Source organism: Lontra canadensis, unplaced genomic scaffold, assembly GCF_010015895.1.
Source record: "Lontra canadensis isolate GAN:19392208 unplaced genomic scaffold, GSC_riverotter_1.0 scaffold6, whole genome shotgun sequence".
In the NCBI taxonomy this organism is placed as follows: Eukaryota; Metazoa; Chordata; class Mammalia; order Carnivora; family Mustelidae; genus Lontra; species Lontra canadensis.
The window spans coordinates 36,812,855-36,836,985 of record NW_022631000.1 but is presented as its reverse complement, the minus strand read 5'-3'; the positions used below and the strand labels follow the sequence as shown (position 1 = coordinate 36,836,985).

Here is a 24,131-nt window from a genome sequence, read left to right as displayed (position 1 = left end):
TTCACCGGTTAATTCCCGTTCAGGCAAAGCTAAATGGGGCCGGCTCATCTCTTGCTCTGCACATTTCACTGCAGTTGGGGGTACTCTGGAATCCAACAAGAAGTTTCCTAGAATACCCCATCCGCCGCACACCTGACCCCAACACCACATCCGCTCTCCCAGGACCCGTTATTTGTGAACTTCATGACCTGCCTTTCCGTCCTGGAGGATGCCTTCCTGAGCGACAGGCACACAGAAGTGCTACAGCCATGAACTTCCTCCTCCAAGGCAACTGCAGCCACGGCTTGTGAGGCGGAGGTGCTCTCCGCCCTCATCCTCGTGCGTCGCGCCTGGCAGCGGAGCGCGAGCCGCATTGGCTGCTGCCTCCTCGCTCCCACAATGCCCAGCACCCGGCACAGTACGCAAGGGCCGTCGGGAGGACTGGCTGCCTCCCACGCGAGGAGGCAAGGCGGGACGAGGCGGTGTCTTCCCTCAGGAACGGAAATGATTAGTTCCCCCAATCTTAGGTGTCTAGTAAGGAAGAGACGCAAAGGTTTTGTGGGCTTATCTGTCCTGGTGAACCAGCCGCGCTGTTTGAAAGATCATGAGATGTCTGTGCAGGGTTGTTAAGATCTAAGCTATGAAACTCAAAAGTATTTTCCCAAGTATTTGGAGGCCACATTTTACCCCAGTTCTGCAAACCCTACTTAATCCAGTTAAAAAAAAAAAAAAAAACATATAATAAGGTATCAGATATACTTAGTTTACATTTCAGCTATTAGGTGGTTCCTTATACACTATATGCTAAGGAATTTTTTTTTTTTTTTAAACTGGTGAGGTTTTTTTTGTTTTTTGTTTTTTTAAAGCATATTTTCTAGCTTAACAGTTCCAGGAACACTTTCAGTTCTACTTTTCAACTGGCATTGCTTACTAAATGCAAGTTGTGATGTATGTATGCTTATGTACATATATGCATATCTTAGTCTAACTATATTTTAGAAATATGTCCTTAACTCTCAATGTAGACTCAAAAAACAATAGCACTGAACAAATATTAGAGCTCAATCTTCCCAAACCCTTTATGAAAGAAAGAAAGAAAGAAAGAAAGCAAGCAAGCCAATATTCATCTGGAAAACTTTACTCTTCAGGAAACACAGATGGATAGGCTTAGATGAAGAAAATATTATAATCACCTATTACCAGGAGAAAGCTTTTAAATAAGGAAGAACTTGCCCTACTGGGTAAAGCAAGTAAGATTAAAAAGACCTCGATGAAAAAGGCAATTACAATGAAATATTATCCCGTGTATGCTGGGCTCAGGAAAAAGACATGCCACTGTGCAGCACTGTACAAAAATCCAGCCAACATAGGTATGTTAGCACCAATGGGAGAAAAGCTGAACAGATATCTTCCTTCACTCAGTTCTCTAAACAGAGACAAGACCAAGGAATAGGGGAGGGACTGTGGAAATGATTCTCAAAATCAGTCCTTCTTTTTCAATGACTGAAAGCCTCAAATCTGACAGTACCAGCTCCCTTTTCTAAAGACCACCATCTGGAATGAAATCTATCTCATTCTGTGAGTGACAAGGCCCTCGTTATTACTGACAGATTTTTTTTTTTTTTTTAGTGTGTTTGAACTCCCAAAGACTAAGCAAGAAATCTCTTGCCAGCCCAATTGAGAGGCAAAAATAGTGCCTGCTTGTACCTCCCGTGGTCTGCTGCACAGCCTCCTGTGTGACCATGTCCCAGCCCATAGGACAGCAACTGGACAGGGTAGAGGGAGAAAAGTACAGGGAGGACACCTGAGCAGAGCTGAGGGTAGTGTGTCTGAGAATAAGCCCCACAATGGGGCATGCTAGCCTAGCAATCCCAGAGCAGAAACACCTGGAAACCAAAGAGCAGAACAACAGGGTCTTAAAGTGCTCTTACAATGCCAGTCCTGTAGTTATCGAAAAAAAAAAAAAGTTGGGGTAATCTTACAAACACAGCTTGCCTGTCCCCAGACCTCTCTCTATAATCTGTTTGCTGCCACTCTCCTGACCCCCAAACAGCAAAGATGAGAATTCATGTTGGCAAAGCTCAGGATCCAGGAGTTGCTATGACCTTCCCTCTGAGAAATGGCTATAGAAACAGCAGCCTGGGGATAGGGAGGGAACATAATGTTAAAGCAGCAGCCAGAAAGCAAAGAAGGAATGCTGGAAGGCCACATTCCTCCTGTCCCTCTGCTCTTCCTGAGAGGTAGCTACACAAATAACGAGCCAGTCACTTCCCCAAACAGTTTAGTTCCCTGAGTATTGTTTAGTGCCAGGTTACGTACCGAGGGGACAGTTCTTTCTGAGGGAAGGGGGAGAGTGTTCAAGAGAAGTTTTAGAACACAGGCAAAATTGAGCTGGCCAGTAATAATGATGAGGATAACAGCTAAATGTACTGAATATTTACACAGTTTAATTAACTATGTTCAGTGCTTATGGGATTATATAATGTAATATAATTATGAAATGAAATTGACAGGCAGGAAGATGCATAGAGAAAGCATTGCAAGAAGGAACAGCATGAGCAAAGGTAAGGAAGAGAGGAAGTGTTGTCACATTCAAGAAATGATGAGGTGAAAGAAATAATGAATAGGTAAGAGAAGAATTGGGACAGGGTTAGAAATATGCTTCCAAGAAGCCCTCCCTCATGGCAGTTTCCCATTCTGATTACTGCTCTGTATATAGTCCCTTCCACACTTAAAATGTTCACTTTGCAGGATGTGTCTGCCAAGATTATATATGGCTGGAAGTATCAGATACCTAAAATAACAGACAGATGGCAGTTTATTGCTCTCACATAGAAGCCCAGAGGTAGGCTGCCCAAGGCAGTTCCATAAACACAGGGCCCCAGGCTCCTTCCAGACTTTACTCCTCCATTCCTTGGTGAGGCCCTCATCTGCAAGGTCCAGTATGATCACAGGAGCTCCAGCAGTTACATCCACATCCAGTGAGCAAGAAGAAGACATGAAGAAGAGGAGTCAAAGGGGACACGGTGGACAAATAAGGATCTCAGTAGCTGTCACAGAACAGTTCCTCTTACACAGCATTATCCAGTCTTAGTACTGGCCACATTTATCTGCAAGGGAGGCTCAGAGATGCATCTTTTCTCTGGGTGGCCATGTGCCAGCTAAAAACTAGGAACTCTGTTACTGAAAGAGAAGAGGAACATAGATGCTGGGGGACAAGTACCAGCCTCTCCATAGTAATTTATATCATCTTGCTTGCCTCTAGAACATTTTCTCTTTTATTAACATGTAAGGTATTATTTGTTTCAAGGGCCTAGTACCTCTTCTTTGACTCAACTAGATCACAACTTCCTTAAGAGTAAAGACTATCTTCTACTCTTTCATACATTTCATGGCACCTAGTACATACCAAGCATCCAATAAATGATGTAGAAAATAAATTGATGAATAACAAATAAAACAAGCAAATTCATAAAACCTTGGTAGACTCTACTTTCATGGCTGAGCTACACACAAATAGTGTGACCATATGATAATGAAACTGATTTCTTTTTCCAGTATGTATCATGGGAAGATAAAGACTTTAAGAGCCATAATCATATTATCAGTAGAAACATAATTTTTTTTAACAAACAAACCAGCCCCTGTGTACCCAAAGGAGAGTCTTTATTGTTAATGCAATCTTTATAGCCCCATGAACACTGTTTCACAATAACCAATTATGTTGAATTTTCCATCTTCCAAAGGTCTATTTGGAATTTGGAAGCATGGAAAAGTGATCCAGAACCAAGTGTGATAAATAATAAGCTAGGTCATCCAGTATAATACATTGAATTACATTAATAATTACATTAATAATTATATTATTACATTTTTAGATAATGGTAAAGTAACTGGACCAAATCTCTCACATGCTTTAAAAATACCTGTGGGACAAAGAAAATAAAAGAGTACACTGATTGTGAAAAGCACTGAGTATTTTATAGAATTGTTTTGGGTTTTTTTAATAATTGAATCACTATATTGTACACTTGCATCTAACATTGGATGTGAAAATAAAAGCATATTCATGATAAAAAAATAATAAAATAAAAAAATTTTTAAAAATAATAATGCTAAAAAAATGCCTGTGGGAAGTAATTTTAGGAGGGCAATTCTGAAATCTTTTCAAGAATGATGAATTACCTAAATGTCACAAATAGTAGTTACTTATTATATTTATTATTTCAGAAGAATAATAATTCAGACATAGATAAGCATATTAACATGATATATATATTTATTTGTCCTATTATTAATGAACAGGATTGTGCACTATAGATAATGCAAATTAGATTTTAAATTTATATACACATATATGTTTATACATATACCGCACATACATATTATATATATTCAATATTATATATGATATATATTATATATACACACACACGCACACACATATATATATATTTGCACAAATACACACACATCTGTGTCCCCTTATTATTTGATGAATAGGATAACCCAGAATGGATAAACAAAATGTTTACCAATCCAGACCCTCCATAATGTAAAGCATTTACTGGGCTCAACTTTACTATACACGGTAACTAAAAAGCAAACCAAACCAAACAAATAAAAAGAAAATACTCTGATAGGCAAATAAAAATACAATAACAATACATAATTAGTTTAAATCATGTAATAATGTTTTTTTTTTTTCTCAGAGAAATTGAAGGCAGTTTACAGACATCAATTTTCCTTGGGGAAAACAAAGGCCATATCTCTTCTGCCAGCAATTCTTGGCTGTTCATGCAATGCTGAGCCATTATCTGATCTGTGGAGAATTTTATATTAACCACAAGGAAAAAATTGAATCAATAATGTTGCTTAGAGTGGACACAGCACTTCTCATCTTCCTAGCACTTTACCAACATTGATGAATTAAACCCCCCACCATCCCAGTGAGACTAAAACAAAGAGTTCTACTCTTTCACTCGGGGAAGGAGGCAGAGAGAGGTCCAATTAGCTGCCCTCAGCAGTGTGGGGAGTTAGGGTCAGGGCCAGCGCTGAGGTGAGAACTGCCTTGTAGGGGAATGAACACCCAGCACACTCAAGCCTTCCACCGCATTCCTCATACCATCCTCAGAGAACAGGCTTCAGGCTCGGGCGCCCCATTGTCTGAGGCAGCGTGGAGAATGTGTTTTCAAGTCAAATATCTATCAATCAACACACATTGATTTTCTTTAATTATCTCCACAGAGCAGACTTGATTCTGAGGAGCTTATGTGATTTGAAAAATGTATCCCCTATTTGTCAGACATGTATAATTTATGAAGTCCTTTCACTCAAGGTCTGTAGTCCAAAGCTGGCAATTTGTAAGTTATTAACATGTTATTAGACATACCCTACTAAGATTTGCAGACTTTCAGCCCCTTACACAAAAACAAAAGAAACGCTACATAAATTTTCACTTTCACTATTAAGCTCAGAGCATTCTGATTCTAACACCACCCTATGAATCGTTCCCAAGGAACTACCTGATAAAAGAAAACTATCAAAAAATGATCCTTAACAGTCAAGCTCTTTGGTTTAAAACAAGACTCCTTCAGATAGACTTCTACTTTCCTAGACTGTGTTTCAGTACTTCTTCCCCACGCATAGTGCTTGCCAATACTGATATTAAACTTAGAAGAAATGCTAAGGATTTTTTATTACCCACGTATGCTCCTGAATTGGAGCACAGATCATCTGTTTTACAGGTACCTGACTTAAAAACAATGATTAATACTTACTACATGATTCCCTTTACATTAGGTGCCACTTACTAAATACTAAGTAATATTTAATTTAGGGATGTCCAAAACCCATGGTAGGAATTTCCATTAGTCTGGTGAGATAATTAACTTTATACCTATTATTGTCTTATGATAGCAGAATAAATAGACATATCACCATTCATAAAGAGGGATAAGTAGGTGTTAGGGTGCAACCTGATTCATTTAATCTCTACAATTCTAATTTCAGGTTAGTGAGAGTTAATAAATATGTATTGATCACGTGTCCTAGGAACTGTGGGGATTGAGCAGAGAATGAGACCAACACAGACCCCAGAGAGGGGGTCAGGGCCAATGACATAAAAGAAGCACCTAGAGCTTAAAGCTGAAGGGAGATGAGGGATAACAGTAAACCAGGCAGAGCTGCTGATCTGTGAAGACCCTGGAAGGAGAGAACAGGGAATATGATAGGAGAAGACAGAAGTTCAACAGGCAGGGGAGAACCTGGGTCCGGATGCTGCAGGGCTGCAGGTTGCCGGGGACTTCATTCTAAGGAGAACAGGAGGTCATTAGAGAATTTTGAGCACACAGGTGGTAGAAGTGGGGGAAGAGCCTCTGGGATATGTGAAACAAATCACTGTGAACAAAAAGTTCCCCGTTGTCCAACTCTTTTTCAAAGCCAATCTCGAATCCAAGTGTGAGGTGATGTTTTTAAATTTAATAGAAAGAAAAGGTCACCTTCTCCAAACGACACAAAGTAAACCCAGACTTCTAGAAGTTGTTTTTCACATGCAATGCTATTACATCGCTTGGAGGCTGGTGGGAGGAAAAGGGAGCTAATAGGGAAGGCAGATGAACTGTTGTATTATTAAATATTTCCCATTTGCGAAAAAGCATAAAGAAACAATAGTGAGTACCCTCATGCTCACCAGCAAGATTTAGCTACAGTTAACAGCCTACAATACTGGGGTTTTGTTTTTTGAGAAATCATACATTATAGATGTAAACTATTCCCCCTATGTATAACTTCCCTTCCTTCCCCAGAGGTAACCATTATTCCAAAATTCTTGTGTACCCTTATTCTACATTTTATTTTTAGGATTATTATAAATGTGTATATCTATATATATGTAGTATTGCATTTTGTTTTTGAACTTTAACTAAATGGTTTCATACTGTATATACAATTCTGTAACTTGTTTTTTTTTCACCTAATGTGTTTTTGAGATATAGTGGTATTGATACACATAGTTCTAGCTCACTCAATTTAATTGCTGCATGAATATTGCATAATCGTAGTATAATATATTCATCAATTCTCCTATTGATATTTGGGCATTCTTTTTTTTTCTTCTGATCACAAACAATATTGCAGTAAATATCCTGTCTTTATCTATCTCCTGATGCACATGTAGGAGAGTATCCCCAAGGGACAGTATCTTTGTAAAAATGTTTTAACACATTAGAGAAAAGTAGCCCACTAAATTGAACTAATATCCTAATTGCTATAATGACAACAATAACAGTGATATGTTTAGGTTATTGGAAATAGTTCAAAGTCACCATTTTCAGCAAACATATGGAAAATATATGAAATCACTATATGGAGATGAATGGGCATGTAGAGGTCAACCAGAACTTGGTCAAGTGTTTAATTCAGGGGCTAAAGCTCTGCAGGGTCTGATCTAAGCTGAAAATCTGTTTGAAAAGAGCTGAGTGTTTCTAATTTAAGATACATGCCAACTAGACCTAAATAGCAAGGAAAAACGGGAATAGATGTACCGAGAGAGAAAAAAAAAAAATCTTGACAGGTTCAGGTTAGCTTCTCACTGAACAAGTTTCCCATAACCCCTGAGGCTCATCCAACATGAAGAGTTATACAGAATTAGTTGCAGATGGATGACATTTTCAAAGTCTGATTTCATTTCTCTTAATTTTTTTTCTTTCCAAAAACTAACAGTTTAGGGCCAGGCTGGAGTCAGGATTTCCATTCACATCTTACTGCTTGCTGCTTTTTTTCATCATCACTCATCAACAATACTCAAACAACCACCTTGTCAGAACTTGCCCTCTGGCTAAGTGAACTGAGAATGAAAAATCCTTTTAAACTGAACAGTAGTCTCATGTGGGCAAGTGGCAAGGCTTCAGTTTGGAAGAAATTAAGTACAGGATCTATCCCCTCAAAGTTGGCTGAGGGTGAAGGTCTTCGATCTTCCCACGTGCCTACAGAGTGCAGAGTAATGCTTTCAAACAGCCCTAAGATGACCCACAAATTGAGCCCTCAATTCTGCCACCACTCAGACAATCATTCATCATGTACTTGCTATCAGAGGAGCGCAGACATTTTTAATTTATAATGAACTTGGAGATAATCTCATTTGAACCCCGTGTTTTGCTGAAATGGGAGCCCAGCGGTATTAAATGTGTTGTCCAAGCTCACACAGTAAACTGCTGGCATACAAAGACTCCAGATCTTCCATTTCATGCTCTTTTGTCCTACATTATTTGATTTGCACATAATGCTAATATATCATAACAGTTAAAAATACTCATTCTTTTTTAAATTTTCATTCATCACATATTGCCATAACTTTTCAGCAAGAGTATTTTAGGTCTTCAGTAGAAAATTCCTGTGGAAGATTATATTAACATTCTCAATCATTTGCTCTGCCTTTCTGCGAGAGGATTAAACCTCCTTATTGGCATCAGGTTTGACTGGGTGATTTACTCTGACCAATGACATGTGACTAGAAGTGAAGCATGCTATTTCTAAGCAGAAGCTTTAAAAGCTATTTCATGTTTCCTCTATCTCTCTTTTTCTCTCTGCTAGAAGACAAGCATGTCCCAGATTGGGACTACTCCTTCAGCCTGGATCCCAGGATGAAGAAGAGACACAAAGAAGACCTGAACCTGACTCACAATTAGCACATTGTGAGTGAAAAACAAGACTTTGCTATTGTAACCAGTAAGAGAGTTCTTTGTTATTGCAGCAAAATCTGGTAAAAGCTGGCTCTTAGAGTTACCAACAAAAGGCAAAAACAACAGGGGTGCTTGGGTGGCTCAGCAGGTTGAACAACTGACTTTTGGTTTCAGCTCAGGTCATGATCTCAGGGTCTTGAGACCAAGCCCCACATTGGGCTCCATGCTCAGAGGGTAGGTACTCTGCTTGAGATTCTCTCCCTCTGCCTCTGCCCTTCCCTCTACTTGTGCGCACACACACACACACACACACTCTCTCTCTCTCTCTCTTTCTCTCTAAAACAAAAAAATACATTTTTTTAAGAAGCAAAAACAAAAACAAAATGTTTGGTCAGTTACCATAAACAACTCAAAAAATTGTGAATAGAGAGACTAACACAACACACTATTTTTAAAGATAAGAACAAGCCAAAATTCATGTTTTTTTCTTTTATGTATTCACTTCCACATTGCACAGAACTTCCTTTCCAAGAGCAGTGTGAAAAGTTGGTGGTGGGATTACTCCTGGTGCTTTTTACTTATCCTTCTCAAGAATGCACATCTCATATCAAAGGTAACAAGACCTTTGCGTGAAATTAAGATTACTCTAAATTGCCCTAAATTGGTTTAGAACTCTAAATTGGAGGTTAAAGAGAAGGAGCCAGAGAGAAGCCCAACACTCCCAGAGTCAAGTCCTTGGAGGATGAAGGCTCAAGCTACTTCTCTTTATGCCCATCCATGATGGTAGTCATCCAACAACCACTATCTCAGAAACTAGCCCGTTATTGTCTGTATGAATCCAGCAATAAAGTCCATTCTGCTGGGATGGGAGAGGTGACATGAGCAGAGCAAGCCACTTGTCTCCTTCCCTTCTAAGAAAGGAAACAGAACAATCCCTCATTCAGCTAAGATCCACTAAGTATCTATTATGTGCAAGGCACTGCTAGGCTCAAGGATACAAAGAATAAGACAGACAAGGTCCCTGACCTCAATTAATTTACATTTTAGTAAGAGAGGCACAAAAAACAAGCAAAAGAATAAACAAACACAGATTTCATAAAAAACAAATATATGTATGTAATACACACACACACACACACACACACACACACACACACATAAAGTAAACAAGGAACAAAGTCCTATAGTAAGGGATTACAGCACAAATTGTTTCAGATAGTAAAAAGCCCTCTCAGAACATAACATTTTAGCTAAAATCTGAAGGATAAGATGAATTCAGCCATTCAGAGAAAAATGCTATGGTAAGTGTGTTCCAAGCAGTGGTGGCAGGAATTGTAGAGACTCTGGTGCATGAACTAGCATGATATGTTCAAAGAACAGACAGTCTTTCAGGGAAATGGCCTTGTGATTTGAGTCCTAGGACCAAACGCAACATCAGAACAATCTGGACTAAGGGAATGTCAGGGAGTGGACTATGGGGAAACAGTCCCATTTACAGAAATTATGAAGAAGGTTGAGCAGAGAGACAGATTTGGTGGCAGGGGTGGGGGTGTGGAGGAGGAAATCAGGAGCTCACTCTTGGCCACACTAAGTTGATGAAATCTGTAAATATCCAGATAGTGCCAAATGGGCCATTGGATACATAAGTCTGGAGTTCAGGAGACAGAACTGGGCTGTGGGTTATCGATTAGGCAGTTATCAAGATATATTTAAGATATAAACCTATGAAAAAAATAGGTTTCACATACTGGTTGGGTATTATTCTTATAGAATCACAGATTTATTTTTCTCAAATAAACCTATAACAAGAAAGCCAAGGGGCGCCTGGGTGGCTCAGTGGGTTAAGCCTCTGCCTTCGGCTCAGGTCCTGGTCTCAGGATCCTGAGATCAAGCCCCACATCAGGCTCTCTGCTCAGCAGGGAGCCTGCTTCCCCCTCTCTCTCTGCCTGCCTCTCTGCCTTCTTGTGATCTCTCTCTCTCTCTCTCTCTCTCTGTCAAATAAATAAATAAAATCTTTAAATTAAAAAAGAAAAAGAAAGCCAAGAAAGGGTTCTAATGGCTTCTGACTAGAAATTAGGTTTATGAATTTATGTAGAAATAGAGTTATGGAATAAAGTTAGTGAGGTCTTCAACAGAGCAGGTTGGCATGCAACAACTTAGCTACATAAATCCAATCTTCCATCCTGACATATTCTAATATATACAATTTCTTATAATAGACACATAGTGAATAAATGCAATTCCCCAGAACAAATATGTAAAGCAAGCTTTGCAGTAACCATAGCCTCAGGGTTAAAGATTATATTCCATAGATGATCACAATAAACCTCTGCAATAAAGAAAGAAAATATCCCAGGAGATTTCTTTACCTTCCCAGCAAATAAACCAGCTAGAAATTCAATTTCACATGGAGAAGAGCACATATATATAGATATAACCTTAAGAGGATTTTTAACCCACCTGACTAATACAGTTTATTCTTTGTGCATTTATGTATTTGTAAATATTTTCCAATCTTGTCCCTTATCTTTGGAGCAAAGGATAAGGAGAAGCTTGGTCCTCTGCATTCTCACAGATTTATGTTTATTTATGTCAACAATTATCCCTTCTATCAAGAATTCCCATTCAACACTCTTACTAAATTCCATGCCTACAATTTCAACTACCATGTTAGTCAAGGTTGACTCAAAATGTCCTGGGCTATGCCAATTTGCTTTCACAATGGACTGAATAAAATCACCTTGAGAGTAAATATAGACATGGAAGGGGACAAGGTCTGGAACTGGGCCCTGAGGATCAAGTTGAGGAGGGCAATACAGTGAATAAGACTGAAAAGAGTGAAGTAGGAGACATACTAGGGCATTATCACACCAGAGAAGTTGTTCTAGGCATTTGTTGTTTTTGCTGCCTGGTATTCATTCCCTTTCCTGTGAGAAGACCCCAAATGTGTTTTAGGAGAGCCACCGCTCCCTTGTTCTAAATATACGGAATTTGAATGAAGCTAATTCTCTCCCCTGGGTCAGAGGGTAGGAGCATTAACCAAAGCCTCCGCCAATCAATGCAGTCACAATGGTTGGTTCAGAGATAAAGAATTTAAGACAAGAGGAGCAATCAGTGCTAATCCCAGGAACTCCTGGCTGAGGCATAATTTTTCCTGCTGGATTTGCACATCATTAAATGAAAGAGTGGTCTGTGAGAGCCATTCTGTCACTAAAACCGGAGAGTACATATGAAAATGAAGCCAATTTGGAAAAAGTGGGGCCAGGAAATATAGAGAGAAAGCAGTCTTGGTAGCACCATCTATAAAAGCCAGCCTTGTGAGGTCAATGATTATATGAGCAATAAATTATTGTTTTACTTGGTCACCTTTGGCATGGGTTTCCCTCACCAGGAATGAAATCCTAACTAGTGGAGAAAACTGTTTCAGTGACTGCAGCATATGCTGGTTAGAGATTTAAATGGAGTCAGGAAAGTTCCCATAGGATTTGGCAACACGCAGGCTAGTGAGAGCCTTGACAAGATCAGCTGCAGTACAGTGGCGGGTTGGAAACCAGATTCGAGTGGTCCTGTGGAATGTCCTCCCGGCACATGCATTACTAGTCATGGCTCCCAGCTGGTATAGCAGAGCAGAAAGGGCCCTGGACAGAGAATCAGGACATCTGGAATCAGGCACAGCTCAGCCATTAACCATCTACCTGAGCTTGGACAAATTGCTCAGTTGAGAGTTTCCTCATCTATCAAGTGATTACACTTGCCTGGCACCCAGGGGCCCCTATGGCTCTAAAAATCTTGGTATGTTCTTATTCTCAGCAAATTTATTCTGTTCTGGAACGTAGGGTTAGAAGTAGTCATCCAAATCCACTCGGATCTTCTTAGCATACTCTCCTATGCTGCTAAATTAAACTCTCCTTGGCTCAATCTTCATTTTGTAGAATCATTTCATTGAAGGCCTTATCATCATTGTGGTTGGCTTGTGTAGACCACAAGGGTGTGCCCCTGCCTCTGGCATTCCAGACTGAGTCTCTCCTCTGTGGTCACCCATGGCTGACACATCCCCAGTATCCTCTTTGTCTTAGGATCTCATGCTGGTCTCAGAGTTTACTGAAGATATTTGTTATGAACTCCGCAGTATCTCACCCAGATACTTTTACAGGTCTTTTGATCCTCTAAAAGGCAAAGATTTTTGCTGAATAAATCAGCTTTCATTCTTGTCAAAGTCTTTTCTGAAGAATGTTGAATGTGCATTGCTCTTTACTTCACACTGCACACTGGTCCCATTGCAAACTCAGCTTTGTCCATGAAGCAAAACATACACAAAAGGTCAGCAGTATTGAAATGCATCTTCCTTATTTAGTGCAGAAGAGGAAAGGTTAATTTTTCAACACGGTAACATACCGTATATATCAGCACTAACAATCAGGTTTTATTTCCCTGAGTCAGCTTTAAAAATAATGTTGACTTTTATGGTCGATATATTATAGATCACCATATTTATGTCAGAACATATTGGCAAGAAAATAAATCAATGAAAATATTAATACAGGAGCCTCATGTTTAAATGAAACCCCTTGCCACTCCAACCCTTCCCCTCGTATTTTACTGCAGTACTTTCTGAGACCTCACCTCTAACATGTTTTACTGAACATGACATCAAGCCCTGTTTCCATTCTCTATAACTACTGTTTTTAATCTGTCTTGCATATAATAAGGTTCAAAAAATATCCACTTTGTTCTTTTACCATACACATACATAACTGCATTCCATCATTAGTAGGACTATCAGCTTAAATTTATGGTTTACGTATGAACGAAATATCTCAGAGTCAAAGCTCTGACAGGCATACTATTAATAACTGAAACTCTCTGTGTTGGAGACCAGCTTCAAATATTATATTTGCTGTCCACAATTGTTTTAGAGTCATGAGAAGTTTCTATTATAAGTATGTGTTCCAGAAAGCAAGTTCATAATTTAGACATTATTAAAGAATGCTTGGTGAAAAAGAAAGTCCATTCCCATAAGTGGGTCTTCTCTTTCTGAGTAACGGTGAATACCTGGGTCAGTCAGAGTCTCCTGGAACATTTCTTTGGCTCTGTGTGCAGAGTTACCATCTGCAATAGTAGTAGAAGCCAAAGGATGCCCAGAGGGAAAGCGGAGCCAGAAGCAAGGAAGAACCAGAAACTGACTAGAGAGAAGCAATAAGATAGAAAAATAATAAACAAAAGGATGAAAGCATTGGTTGGTAGCAACAGAGAGTAAAGTCACTGGGGTCGTCCTTAATCCTCCTTCACCTCCATATGTAATCATCACCAAGTCATGTTCATTTACTTCCTAAGTATCAGCTGAATCCATCATTTGTCTGTTGCCACCCTTACCACTCAAGTTAAAGCTACCATCTTTTTCCTCTTAAACTAGAGCAAATGCCTCCGAACTACTTTACAATTCTGCCTGTTCTCCACTCTTCAAAAAGTATCTAATGTTGTGCATTTCTCATACACTTATGTGTACACACACATACAAACATTAAACCCATTAGTGGGACAAAATCACTTAGATCTAAATGTGGAAAGCTAATATGCTAATATAGGGGAATATCTTTATGACCTCAAAACAGAAAAAGATTTTTTTAAGATTTTATTTATTTATTTGAAATAGAGACAGAGAGAGCACACGCTCAAGTGTACAAGCAGTGGGGAGGGGCACAGGGAGAGGGAGAAGCAAACTTCCCTCTAAGCAAGGAGCCCTATGTGGGGCTCGATCCCAGGACCCTGAGATTATGACTTGAGCTAAAGGCAGATGTTTAACTGACTGAGCCAACCAGTTGCCCCAATAGAGAAAGAGTTTTAAGCCAGATACAAAAGCATAAGCCATAAAAGAAAAATTGATCATTTCAACTATGTTAAAATTGAGAACTTCTATTCCTTAAAAAATACATATAATACATATATACACACACGTCATTAAGCCAGCAAAGTCACAGAGTAAAATATATATATATATATATTTATAATAAGAATAACTGAAAAGACTTATCCAAAATGTGTAAATAACTCCTAAAAATCAGTAACAACAAAAACAAGACAACACAATATAGAAAAATGAACAAGAAAAAACTGGAAGAATGACTTCACGCAAACAGATAGGGGGTCAGATACAGCAAGAGACCCTCATTTCCTATGCAAAAGCAACACAGAAGTGCATGTAAAGGAAGAGGCCAACACCTTATAGGGCAGAAGAAAAATGGGTTTGGAGACAATATGCATTCTCTTCAGTGTGTTTCCTCTTTCTGATGTTCTTCTCCACTCAAAGGACACACCCACCACCATGGTCTGACCAGTGGGAGATAGAAACTGGTAGACAAATGCCTCCTTTCTTCTGACCCTGGGAGAACCTTCTTTGGATGTGGTTGATTCAAGATGACAGTCTCTTGGGATTGAGCACTAAGTTGCTTTTTGTGGGGGCCAACTCAATAACCCATCTTTGAGTCCTCCTATTTGTTCTCCCTCATTCACCAGGTAATTCCCCTTTGTCCCTCACTCTCGCTCCCTAGGACTGTACTTCTAATAAAATAGTTGCACACTAAACCTCCACTCTGCTTTCTGGGAGACTCAAGCTAAGACAACAGCATTCTCCCACCTCCCCCATGTGCTGAGTGTCCACAGCCATTGTGGATTCTTTCCACCACTGCCCCCCACCTTAGCAACACCACAGCAACAGGAAGGGCTCCAGTGATGGACAACATGTCAGCATGTTACTGATTTTAAACAGCAATCTGTGAGGGGAACTTGCTGCCTGAGGGTAAGTGTGGATGGAAGGAACGGTCCTCGGATGCAAGCCCTCCACTCGGCAGATGCCTTGGGCAACTTTCCCGCTAGTCCTAGAGCCCCAGGCTCTGCTACTGATCTCTGCTCTTGCCCCAAACTAAACCAGCTTTCTACATTTCCTGACACAGAACACAGGGAAAGACACACTCAGTTGTACTGAATTTAAAGATCTTTGATGCCAAATGAAAGGAAAATTAAAAAGTTTCAGAAAGATCCCCTTTCAAGGTTGTGAGCCCAAAGGCAATGATGAACTTCTACAAGCACAGGACAATATAGCTACAGTTATTTTTACTACAACGTTAATGTTAAAAATTCTGATTACAAAGTTAGTTTGAGGAGATCACACAATTGTACAGATGGGAGAAAAATTAATTTTTTAGTAGTGATTATTTGTATAGACAAAGTAACATCGCTTTCAGAGCAGCCACCTAGGCTGTTGTGACAGTACAATGTCAGAGCAATGCTTCCCAATCACTCCCCATATTTACACTAATTTGAAGCTACCAATTATGTCAGATCCCTGTCAACAGAAAACAAAAATGTGCAAGCTGCTATATAAATTAATTATTGAAATTAAGCATTCACTGTCTCTAGACAGACCTCTAAATTATTTAAAGGATCCAGTTTGCTTTCCTTGAAGGAAAAAAAAAGCCCTTGGATTCCAATGTTTTGGGACAACTGAAATATGTAAGAGGAATCCAGGTACACAGCTGGGGAAAGCCTACAGTATAAAAATATAGTAAAAAATCATTAAATAGCTAATGTCAGTGCCTTTTAAGACTCAGGTATAGTTTAAAACTGGATAGAAGGCTGCTATATAGGTCTCATTCTTGATAGGTTTTTTTTAATTCTATTTATTCTGTTCTCTCTTTGCCATTATTTCCAGATGATGCTTTTTAAACTAGGGTTCTGTCATCTATAACAAAGGCACTACATAAAGTTACTTCAGGAATGACCTGCTCTTTTGTTTCTGTGTCTTCTTTGTTGTATGACTTGGGGGTTAGGGGAGAGAAAACATTTCCTGGAAATGTGGGAATGAGCTGAGTCTCTGCTTTGTAAAAGAAGTCCAGACTTTCCCCAAATCATCACAGATAGGACTTCCATCAACCTCTCTGAACCTCAGCTCACTCAGCTGTAAAATGGGGTAGGGGGGATAATGCCTGCCACATTGCCTGTCTCACGAGATCTTTTTAAAAATCAATCACAATACCAGGCTGCTTTTGACTGTCTGTATCTCCATTTCATTGTGTGAACCGAGCATAATAACTGTAGACATAAGACAATTAAGAGGTTGTTTGGTGGGGTTTCCTATATGTCCTCAATGAAATTATACCTCGTCCACAGCTGCTATTCCTGGACCTGAGCCCAACCCCAGTTCTACTTCCTTCCGAGGGAGGGGGTGGGGATTGTAACCGGTCGGTCTTCATCGCCACCCACTGGTCTGCTGGTCAAATAACACCAAGTTATCTAGTGAATTTGAAACCTAGGAAAAGTAATTCAAAGTAAACCACCAACTATTTTCATCCACCACCTCATAGAATGTACCTGGGGGCCTCATTTTTTTCAAAAAAAACTTGTCAAAAAATCAAATAATTATACTGTGGTATTCATCTTTGTAGTTTATCTTTGTAAATTCATCTGTGTAATTCATCTTTGTAAATTAAGAAATACACATATTAATCAACAGTTTTGCAGAATAACTTGTAAAAATGAACTTTTACTGTCTGAAGGTATTTATGAGACTCCATTAAGTAGTTCCACCTGTTTAAGCAAGAAAAGTCTCCAGATATAGGTAAAATATTAAATATTAAAATCAATTCATAGATTTAAACATGTATAATACAATAGTAGCATTTTAAAATGAAAATGAGCAATGCTCATTCCTTTGGCCTAGAATCTTTTTTAAAGATTTTCTCATTCAACAATCATTCCTCCACAATCAAAAGGCAGTAACATAGGGGGTGCCTGGGTGGCTCAGTGGGTTGAGCCTCTGCCTTCAGCTCAGGTCATGATCTCAGGGTCCTAGGATCAAATTCTGGGATCAAGCCTCACGTTGGGCTCTCTGCTCAGCAGAGAGCCTGCTTCCACCTCTCTGCCTACTTGTGACCTCTGTCTCTCTGTCAAATAAGTAAATAAAATCTTTTTTAAAAAATTAATATTTTGTCGTTACTCAAACTTATTCGTCACTTTTCCTTTTTCTGAACTCTTGAAATATGTATCTTATAAACTTGTTAAAGGAGAGAGAACAGTTCTTTCATCATAGGTGTGCTTTTCCCTGGGGGATGATAGCTATTTTAGGCCATTAAGATGACGAAGACTTCACCATCCCTTTTGAAAGATGTCCAGTGTGATACCGAGATCACTACTGCTCTTGGGAAGGCTTGATGAGGCCCCTGTCTGTACAGCACGGGGCGACAAAGAGACCCAGGCTCTTGGAGACTCACAGTGGGAAGACCCTGGGCTCAAGGTCAGAAGCCGTCATACCCACTTAACTATACACTGGGGACACTGCTTCATTCTTTCCATAAGGCCCATCTTCCCACTGAGCCCATTTAAAAGAAACAAATTCCAACCCTAAATTGTGTCAGTCTCTTGGGGAAATGGTGATAAAGAGGGGAAACTGTATAATGCAGTACACACTTTCCAAAAGTGTGGACTTCTTAGAATCCCTTTCATCATGGCAGATGCCCCCTCAGTTCTCATCTATTGTAAAACCCCAGCCTGCCTCTCCTCCACTCCTTTCCTTTATTCTATGAATAGCTACATGGCCCTTCAGTTCTGCATCCCAGTGAATGGGGAGAATCAGGAGTTCTAGGGAGGCAAAAAAAAAAAGAAAAAAAAAAAAAAAAGCCAGGGGTGACACAAGCCAGGAAAGAGAGGCTTCTGGGAGGAGGGGATGGTCAACACTGTCAGGGCTTTCAGCTGGTGAATTAACCCTTTATGACCTTTTTCTTCTTCCTCTTCCTTTCTCCATAATAGCAACCTCAATGATACACTAGTCTAAACACCATGTAGTTCTCTACACTTATCCCTTGACTAAGATGGTCATTCTCTCACCTGAAAAGCTGTCCCCCTACAATAGGTAGGCCTTGAAGTACATATACAGTATCTTAGCCTGCTCAAGCTGCTGTAACAAAATACCAGACTGGGTGGCTTAAACAGTGGAAACAGTTCTGGAAAGTGAGAAGTCCCAGATCGAGAACTGCAGGGTTTGGTTCCTGGTGAGATCTCTGTTTCAGGCCTGCAGGCCACCTTCTCACTAAGTCCTCACATAAAGTCAACGCTCTGCTGTCCTTCATTACAAAGACACTAATCCTACAGAATTAAGGGCTCACTCTTATGACCTCATCTAACCTTAATTACTTCCTCACTCCAACTTCAGTCACATTAGGGGCTAAGGGTTCAACACCTGAATCTGTAGGGGACATAATTCAGACCACAGCAGAAGTTAATAACCACAGAGAAAAAAGGGACTTTCTCCAATTATGGGATAGCAAAGGCACACTTGCCCTCCCATCCTCCCAGACAAACAAAAGAGCTCAGGTTTTCAGGGCACCATAGTCCCTGGTGAAAGAGGGAGGAAGGTGTGAGAAGAGAGCTAAAATATGTTGGGTTTCTCCCTTGCGGCAGGCCAGTGGGTGCTGTGTGCCTTTCTTCTAGCTAATTCTCACGGCAACCTCACCTCACAGAGAGACTGCCCCATTTTACAGCTGAAGAGACCACAGCTCCGAGAGACAAAGTGGCTTAGTTCAAACTGCGCTAGTGGTCCCTGGCAGAGCTAGATCTGAGCACGTTCCACTATGCCACAAGGCGCTCTGAGGGAGCAGAAACCCACAATCCACATCAAGAACCAGCATACTAGATTAGAGGGCCTAGTGAGCCCCATAGAGGGGTCTTCTCTAACCCTCAATTTCCTCAGCAGTAACCTGGAGCTAATAATGCTTCCTCCACAAGCTTGTTCTGAGGATTAAATAAGCTCACAGTGTGAACTAACTGGCTGAGCCTGCACTAAGCCAAGTTGGTTCCCCTCTTTGTCTTCCCTCTGAGAGCCCACACCAAGCTGGGAAGGCAGCTTCGCTGAAAATAACTAGGCATTTGCCACCCCCCCAACATGAAAGATTACAGGGAACAAAATGAGAGAAAACTACATTCCTTTTACTCACCCAGCCAAAAAGCTTTGCTCTCCTTAGATAGATTGCAAAGCCAGTTAACAAGGAGGTGAGCCCTCTGCAAGCTGCAGCCTGAAGAGCCACCGTCCCCCAACCTCAGAACATCAGGCCCAACGTTCAAGCTTTAGGCTTTGGCTCAGGTCCTGGCCTCACCACCTACTCACTCCGTCTCAGGGACACCCTCGACTCCTCCTCTGGTGCGTGCCCCATGTCCACGCAGACCTGTCCTTCCTGCCTCAGCAGCATCTCCAGAGACCCACCCTCCACCCACCCCGCCTGGCCTCACTTGGGGAACTGAACAACCCTCACCTGTGTACACGCTACAGCTCCCTTACGGTCTGGCCGCTCCAGGCCCGGCTCTTAGCTGCTATTGGGGATCTTCCTCACACACAGCCCATCCCATCACCATCCTGCTGAAGAACACCCACCCTCCTTCTGGGGGCACCCCCATGCTGGCTTCCCTGCCACCCCAGGAAATGCGGAGGCCTTAAGCTCCACTGCCTTTCGTGGGCTACCTCCCCAACCCCAAGGAAGGCCCCTCACCCTTCTTTGCCTAGCGAGCTCCTCTGTTCTTTCCCCAAGCAGCTCAAACGGCAGCTCAGCAGAGAACTGCTGATCCTGCTGGTCTTCACAGCATTTTGCTGACCATTCTTCACATTGTTAACAATTAGCTGTATTGGTTTCTGTCTTCCCCGCCAGACTGAAATCCTGGAGAGTAAGAGCTGTATTTTATTCATCTTTGTATCCCTAGTGCCAGACCCAATAGATGCTCAATAAATGTTCGTTGACTGACAGAGTGAATGAGGTCTCTGTTCCTTTTGTTGTGAATAAAGCTCTGTGTTACAGCTTATAGTCAGCCCTCCGTAGCGCTGTGCTATAGCTTTTGGTCAACACTCAATCTATGCCAGTTACCTGTTTGAAACCTTTCTCTCTTGCCCTGTATTAGCTTGTCTTTCTGAATGTCAAACCCTAGAAATAAATTTCTTTTCATTCCTATAGGCTCCATGGTGGTTGGCTGACCAACCCACTGACTTCCCAGCGTGACAGAAATGTGCAGGCACCACACACAGTTTCCTCCGCTATCTGGATCTGCCTACTGGATCTGCTTCCTCAGCAGAGATGGGAGTATGGAAGAAGCTGCACCTGACCTCATGGCTTAGATTTGGTTTTGTATGTTCGGGATGCTGAGGTGGTTAATAAGCAAATCAGCCTCGGTATTCAAATATGCAGTTAAGAAATCCCGAAAGAGATACAAATCCAAATGCCCTTGGAGATTTCCTGACTCTATGCAAAGGATTCTAGGCAGAGGAGTCACAGTGCTTGAGGTTGTATGCCCTGTTGCAATTACAGCACCTCCCTGCAGCATGTGTACTTGAGCTTCCTAATCACATCCCAGCCTAGAGCAGAAAGCATACAGGATAGAGGAAGGCCAGCCCTTTGGAGCTGGTAAGTCTACAAGCCCTGCTTTAAAAGACTCCTGTGCCCTTGGGTTTAATTTTTTTTTTTCTTCCTGGAGCTGGCCTATGTCAAACAAGGACTCTGACCAGACTGGGAACACAGAGTTGAATGCCAGATCAAGGGAGAGCCTAAAACACACACAGCCAAGTTCATGACGCTGTGCTGCCCATTTTGTTTCCTTCCAGGTAAAGCACAAACAGAAGCAGCTGTGCTCCCAGAGGGAGCATCCCAGGAAATGGAGATGGTGGATACTAATGCCTCGAGGGACCAGCAAGTCTGCAAGTTCTCGGAGGACTACAAGCAAATCTACCTGTCCCTGACCTACAGTGTCATCCTCATACTAGGGTTACCCCTGAATGGCACGGTCTTGTGGCTCTCCTGGCGCCAAACCAAGCCTTGGAGCTGTGCCACCATCTACCTGGTGAACCTGATGGTAGCTGACCTGCTTTACGTGCTGACGCTGCCCTTCCTCATCATCACCTACTCCCTGGGTGACAGGTGGCCCTTCGGGGAGCTGCTGTGCAGGCTGGTGCGCTTCCTGTTCTACACCAACCTTTACGGCAGCATCCTGCTATTGACCTGCATCTCCGCGCACCGCTTCCTGGGCGTGTGCCACCCGCTGCGCTCGCTGCCCTACAGGAGCCGCCGGCACGCCCTCCTGGGCACGGCCACCACCTGGGCCCTGGTGGTCCTCCAGCTACTGCCCACCCTCTTCTTCTCCCACACAGACTACATCAATGGCCAGATGGTCTGCTACGACATGACCGGCCCAGAGAATTTTGATCAGTTCTTTGCCTATGGCATGGTTCTGACACTGTCTGGCTTCGCCTTACCTTCGTTGGTCATCTTGGTGTGCTACTCGCTGATGGTGAGGAGCCTGATCAAGCCAGGAGAGACCCTCAGGAGGACAGGCAATGCAGCCCGGGCCAAGTCCATCCGGACCATCTTGCTGGTGTGCGGCCTCTTCACCCTCTGCTTTGTCCCCTTCCACATCACACGTTCCTTCTACCTCACACTCCGCTTTCTATCTTCACAGGACTGCCAGCTCTTAATGGTGGCCAGCATGGCCTATAAGATATGGAGGCCTCTGGTGAGCATGAGCAGCTGCCTTAACCCAGTCCTGTACTTTCTATCGGTTGGTAATAACAGAGTCAGGCTCTTGAAGGAACTCAGGCATAATAAGGTGGGTGAGCAACCAGCTGGAGCCAAGGGAGAGAGACCCAGGGGTGGCCAGATCTGGGTACTGACAAGATGAAGTTTGGGGAAAATGAGCTCCAAGATGTTGATAATGACTTGTTTGAACACAGTCATGTGGTATCAGGAGAGGGGCTCAAGATCTCTGAGCAGTATCCTGCTACAAAGGATTTTATACTGATGTTAAGAGATTGTAAAGGAAGAGTATGGATACAGCCACCAACACAAAGGAAAACTCTCATTTTAATCAGAGCTGGAATTTAGCTCTTATCACTCAAGCCTAAGCTTGAACATCACCTCCTCAGAAGCTCCTACCCACCCTAGTTAATACTGACCTCTTTCCTCATAACCCAGTCACTATTTCCCTATCTACTGTCTTTTTAGCACTTATTAGTGCCTGACCTTGTTAACTGGTTTAATCATGTACAGTCTGTTTCTTCCCCCTAGAATTAGGTTCCAACAGGACAGGGACCTCATCTGTCTGACTGCTGTACCCCTAAGGCGCCTCCGCAGCAGGGCCCAGCACACAGTGAGTGTACAATCAACAGGAGTGGAATGAATAAGTAATGAGTGGATGCATGGATAAATGAACAAAGCCCTTACCATGGAAAAGCACTTTACATGCAATAATTCATTTGTTCCTCACAACAGCCCTTGGAGGTGCGAACTACTGTTAGCCCCATTTACAGATAAACAAAGAGCCTTAAGTAACTTGCCCAAGGTCACCCAGCTGCAGAATGGTTAGATCCTCATGCTGGATGGAAGCTTTGAACCCAGGCACCAGCCTCTGAAGCACAGGCTCCTAAGACGGACGCATATGGCCCAATCCAAACGCTGCTCAAGAGCCAGCCGAGAGCGCCTTGGCAGCACCCGCTCCCCGTTCACGTCAGCTCAGCTCTCACACAGCTGCTTGCAGGTGCAGACCACAGGGTATACAGCGTGCGTTCTTTCACTATACTTCTTAACCAGGGTTCTAAGGTTAGAAAAAAGCTCTGCAGGGCAAAGTGGGAAAAAAAAACAGGGCAATGCAAGTGCATGAATGGCAATTCACCTTATCCTTATTTGAACATAATGTTTATGACAGAAAAGTTTTACCACTGTATTTAGTCATAATATGATGTTCATTCTTAAAATATATATATAAGGGGACACTTGGGTGGTTCAGTTGGTTAAGCTGCTAAGCATCTGCCTTTGGCTTGGGTCATGATTCCAGGGTCCTGGGGTCGAGTCCCACATCAGGCTCTCTGCTCAGTGAGGAGTCTGCTTCTCCCTCTGCCTGCCATTCCCCCTGCTTGTGTGTTCTCTGTCTCTCTCTCTCAATCTAACAAATAAATAAATAAAATCTGTTAAAAAAAAAAAAAAAAGATCCATGGTAATCTGAAAAGATAACCTTAAAAACCTCTCATATTTGAACAATAATGATCTCCAAGGAGTTCTCAGATCTAAACATACATTATTTAATAATTCATTATAATCTCCCTATGAAAGAGGTGGATAAGCCTTTTTAATAAAAACCAAAGAATGACCCATCATTACTACCCCACTCTAATTACAGGAGGTGTCTGAGTAAGCCATGTATATGTCTACATTATAAAATTTTATTCTGAAAGTGCAGTTTATTGCTTTCAAAGGCACACAATAATTAGAACTAGACAAAGTGTTGCCTAGCAGAATTCTTTAGGATAATTAATTTAATGAATACGCAAGGATGTTTTCTAATTAGTAGGTCAGCTGTTTCCACATAAGTGCCTCTACAGCAGCTAAAAGAACTTAAAACTGTTTGCTCGTTTGAATATTCTCAGCTCTCTTGCTTATATTATTCATTTTT

General features: G+C 41.6%; 1 protein-coding gene across 1 annotated transcript; it reads left to right on the top strand.

Annotated features, from left to right (window-relative positions):
* The first annotated feature begins 378 nt into the window (after positions 1-378).
* On the top strand, positions 379-23,089 carry LOC116864482 (P2Y purinoceptor 3-like). Its single transcript, XM_032852004.1, has 3 exons — positions 379-571; positions 21,295-22,292; positions 22,751-23,089. The coding sequence occupies exons 1-3, from the start codon at positions 379-381 to the stop codon at positions 22,754-22,756; spliced, it is 1,197 nt and encodes a 398-aa protein (XP_032707895.1). The 3' UTR covers positions 22,757-23,089.
* Positions 23,090-24,131: the final 1,042 nt, after the last annotated feature.

Excerpts from the sequence above, each read along its gene's own strand:
- LOC116864482 (XM_032852004.1), top strand. The coding sequence starts at position 379 with ATGCCCAGCACCCGGCACAGTACGCAAGGGCCGTCGGGAGGACTGGCT. Across the intron at positions 572-21,294 it reads CCTGGTGAACCAGCCGCGCT|GTAAAGCACAAACAGAAGCA; the intron begins GTTTGAAAGATC and ends GTTTCCTTCCAG.